The sequence below is a fragment of the Morone saxatilis genome, unplaced genomic scaffold, assembly GCF_004916995.1.
Source record: "Morone saxatilis isolate NCDOM2014 unplaced genomic scaffold, NCSU_SB_2.0 Contig12, whole genome shotgun sequence".
Classification (NCBI taxonomy): Eukaryota; Metazoa; Chordata; class Actinopteri; family Moronidae; genus Morone; species Morone saxatilis.
This window is the reverse complement of record NW_023339674.1, coordinates 23,105,523-23,109,985: the sequence shown is the minus strand read 5'-3', so window position 1 is coordinate 23,109,985 and position 4,463 is coordinate 23,105,523. Positions and strand designations below refer to the sequence as shown.

The 4,463-nt window shown below is 44.9% G+C and overlaps 1 protein-coding gene across 1 annotated transcript in view; it reads left to right on the top strand.

Moving 5' to 3' along the window:
* Positions 1-4,463, top strand: part of sap130a (Sin3A-associated protein a) — an 11,269-nt gene that overhangs the window by 3,693 nt on the left and 3,113 nt on the right. The window contains exons 8-17 of the mRNA XM_035653864.1: positions 561-705; positions 794-884; positions 998-1,102; positions 1,239-1,380; positions 1,975-2,090; positions 2,307-2,600; positions 2,697-2,868; positions 3,271-3,369; positions 3,474-3,835; positions 3,945-4,190. Of these exons, the coding sequence (XP_035509757.1) occupies positions 561-705; positions 794-884; positions 998-1,102; positions 1,239-1,380; positions 1,975-2,090; positions 2,307-2,600; positions 2,697-2,868; positions 3,271-3,369; positions 3,474-3,835; positions 3,945-4,190 (1,772 nt within the window). The remainder of the gene's footprint in view (positions 1-560; positions 706-793; positions 885-997; positions 1,103-1,238; positions 1,381-1,974; positions 2,091-2,306; positions 2,601-2,696; positions 2,869-3,270; positions 3,370-3,473; positions 3,836-3,944; positions 4,191-4,463) is intronic.

Sequence of the window (4,463 nt, the reverse complement as noted above, 5' to 3'; positions counted from 1 at the left end):
AGAGCTTAACGGAGCTAACCAGTAAATAGATTACTAATTTAATAAATTACGTGGTATCGGATCGGTGCCTGGACTCCAGTACTCGCCGATACCGATGCCAGCATTTTCGGCAGTATCGGAGACATTTCCGATACTGGTATCGGAATCGGAACAACTCTAATAATAAGTCAGCTACTATTTAATTTGATGGCAAAGAGTTTTACAGCAAAGTAAAACAAAGCAGTTTGCTCTAATCAGACATGGGAACCACTCCTGATGTGACTACATCGAAAGCTATATTTTTTCTATTATCCTTTTACGTCCTTAACAGCCATTTATGTTCTTTAATGTAGTGCTATTTGTAGTCGGATTGTGGCCTAAGGACTTTATCCAGTGCAGTGCATAGTTGTTGAAAGAATTGTCACCCCACGTACAAAACCTTACTGTATCCTTTATGGTAACTCAATTGACCATCATGGATAAAACAAAGAGAACGATCATTAAAAACTGAGAACCATTCCCTCTGGCCTTTAATCCAAGTTTGCCTGTGCCTGATTTGATGCAGTAATATTTTCTTTCAGGCGTCCGGGGCTGACCATTCACTCCCCTCAACCCGTCAGTATTCAGAGGTCTCAAACATCCCGTGACACTGCCACACGGATCACTCTGCCATCTCACCCTGCAATTGGGGCTCAAAAGCCTCAGCCTCCACACACCATGACACAGGTTACTGCTTCTTCACTGCCTACAACAATTTTGTGTAGTCATTTGACACAGCGACTGAAATAATTGTTCTTATTTTTGTTCCCCAAAGAAGCCCATCTTTAGTCCTGTGACACCAGTAGCTGCAGCAACTGTGGCACCAATTGTTGCCACTAACACTGTGCCATCAACCACCACAATAGGTATTGACTTTTTGTATATTAATATCTACAAGCTAGACAAAGTGTTGTTTTAAAATGTAACTGGGTGGCTGTTCTTATACTAATATTGATAATCATTTCTTCTTAATGTTTAGGCACCGTGTCACACACCCAAATGGCCAGTAACACTATTGTAACCATGACAATGGCCTCACACTCCTCTCATGCTACAGCAGTGACCACCTCTACCATCCCTGTTGGTAAGTTGGTCATTTTCTCTCTTTGGTCAGGACATTGTTGTGTGCTTCATAAGCAGGCAGCGTCATTTTAATCTAAATCAATTCATAGTATGTTTTACAAAATATTTTTCTTAACCATTCCTGGTGTTGTTCACAGCTAAAGTGGTCCCTCAGCCCATCGCCCACTCTTCACCCCGTGTGCAGCCCGATTATCCTGGAGAGAGAACCAACCTCATCCCTATGCCGGGCCATCGGTCCTCTCCTAACCCTGTCACCATGGAAGCAAGAAGTGACAACAGGTGAGAAGTTCACAGCCATAGTGTCTGTAAGAAAATAACTGAGGAGAATCTGCCTTCTCAACTTACGTGAATATTCACAACAGCTATCTATTTTTGTTTGTTTTACCTACTACAAACACAAGAGAGTTATTTTCTCTTAGAGAAGAGAGTTAAAGCTCTGTCACACTGCCTACTTGTTGCTTTGACCAACAAATTGGGCCACTTTGGGCAAAACAGAAACAGCAAAGTTGTACATATTAAGCAGCTGTAGTTATCTAATCAGAGGTTGACATGTTGACCTGGAAATAATGACTAGGCATGTTAACTTGCTGATGTTTAGCGGTATATGTTTACAGGGTTCACTGTCTTAGTTTAGCGTGTTTGCATGAGTTCACAAATTAAAGTGTTGACCTGATGATGGCACTAGTTGAAAAATGAGGGGATCATCTAAAATCATTATAAATCATATTGAGGAAGTTTCATGGCAATCCACCCAGCAGTAGTTTGGACCAACCGACCCTAGAATTGAATAAAACAAGGGATGAGCCTTGAGATCCATGTCTTGTATTCACATTCAAGAAATAAAATGTTAATCTTACATGTCTTCTTTTTAAGGCCTTCTGTACCTGTGCAGTTCCAGTATTTCCTGCCAGCGTACTCCTCGTCGTACCCTCTGACACACACCTACACCCCTATCAGCAGCTCTGTATCTACCATCCGTCAGTATCCTGGTATGCACTGCGAATAAATGTTGTTTTATTGGCTGTTGCTACTAACTGCTGTAGTAGCGGCTGTGCACATCCCCTTTACTATTTTGCTATTTGACTGTGGCAGATTGACATGTAGACAAAACATGCTAAACTTTGTACTGTGATATGTGAAACTAAAGGGTTAAAGTGTTAACAGAATGAGGGTCTCATTTTAACTTTGTTTTTCCTCTCAATAAGTTACTCCTCAAGCTCCGAGTTCAGCCCTCCCCACCCAGGCGGGAGTAGGCGTGGCAACCACTGTCCATCTAAACCACATGCAGCTGATGGCAGTGGATCGGATCGGTCTCCCATCGGCACAAATCAGCACTCAAGGGATCCAGCCGGCGCCAATCACCGCGCAGGGCATTCAGCCTGCACCAATAGGGGTGCAGGGCCTGCACACGTCTGCACCAATCACCACACAAGGAATACAGCAGACACCCATAGTCACTCAGCAGCAACAGCAACAAGCACAGTCTGAAGCCAAACCTGGTAACTACTAGATCCATACTTCCTCAGTAAAAACAACATGGTGTTGCTGAGTGCTTCACTGAGTTGATGGCTAATGCATGTTTTTTTTTTATATAGGGGTTGTTTTGGCTGATGGCTTTGTAGCTAGCCCCATCAGCAGCACATTCAGCACCACCCAGCCAGTAGCCACCATGGTGCAGGCACACACCCAGGGAGGAGTAGGAGGAGCTCCCACCCTGGTCTCCTCCCCTAGACCCAGCATCCTCCGCAAGAAGCCCGCTACAGAAGGGTGAGTTTACCTGAGACCTCACGCAACAATAAACTCTCATAAGTTTTGCTTTTACGAGGCCTTTCAGTTGGATTCAGCAAACTCTCTTATCTACACAATCGCAGGGTTTAACGTTGGGTCAAATGTACTTGCTCAAAGGCAGTTTTTACTTGCTATACATTCTTACTATACAAATTGTTTTAGTTATTAGCAGTTTTCAAATAACATTAACACGCTCTTAGCAGCCATGCAAGTAAGATGCTATTGGCGCCACTCCAGTGACGTTTTTCAGAGACTTGGTCTTCTTTTTTTAACACTTGCTTAAGGATGAGAAGAATGATCAAGCAAGCGACACTTGTAAAATTCAATTGGGTGGCTAATGTTTCCTTCTACCAACCCAACCTGCTCCTCTCTGTGTTTCAGTTGTGTTCGTAAGAACCTGATCCCTGCCCAGCCCAGTGAACCTGGTAGTGGTAGAATTGAGAGTGGCGTGAGAGGAGCAGGATCTCCCCGACCTGCAGGGTGAGCCTTTGTCAAATTGATCACATCACTTACACTCATGTTCACATCCGGTCATTATGTGTTATCAAACAAGTCTTTAACCTGACAATTCCAATTCCTCTCAGTGTGAAACCCAAAGCTGAGGTGCACATGGCAGTGGCCCCTCCTGTCATGGCCACAGTAGAAGCACTGCCCTCTCAGGGAGGAGATCAGCAGGCTGTGTCCTCAAACGCTCAGCACCTTGCCCAAGCCATCCCCACCATGCTCGCCACACCGGGGCCCGTACCTCCTTCCCAGCCCTCCACTGTCCTGTCCGCCCTGCCAGCAGCCATGGCTGTAACTCCCCCCGTTCCTGCTTCAATGGCCAACACTGTGGCCTCCCCCACTCAGCCGGCAGCCAGCAGTACTGCCGCCTGTGCTGCCAGCTCCGCCTGCCCAGATTTGAAAATTAAGCAGGAGGTGGAGACCATGGACACCTCTCAGCCAGGTGAGGAGCGATAATCAGTGAAATGAATGTAAAATGATAGGGAACTGATCAATGTAAGAAAACTGAAATATACACATAAGTAAACACTGTGGTTATCTCTTCCCTACAGACCCCAATGCAAACTTGTCATCAGCCCCCACCCTCACCACCCAGGCCTCCACCCTGAACACTCCTGCCACTGGGGATCTGATCCCAGGGGCTTCCCCGAGGAAGAAGCCCCGCAAACAGCAGCATGTTATTTCCACAGAGGAGAGTGAGATGGTGGAAACCAACAGCACAGATGAGGAGAAGGCCCCAGGCAGGCCCATCACCGGCAGGGCTGAGAGGCGCGAATCTCCACCAAGGGAATATGTTGGTATGTAATGTAATGCATCCATTGTTGCAGTGATAACCACAAACCTTATTGCATTTTGTAACTTAATTTCCACTGTTGTAGTTTAGCGGTTTTTAGTTGAGTTTTAGTTTAGTTTTTTGTGTTTTTGAGTCAGTTTATTTTCTGCTCATATTTGGACTCCCATGTCCTACTTGTAACAAACAAATTAGTGTATATAATTTGGAATTTGGTAGTTTTATTGCTTCTTAATATTTAATAATAGTTAGCTCAAATAATGTTTTGCTGGGATACCTT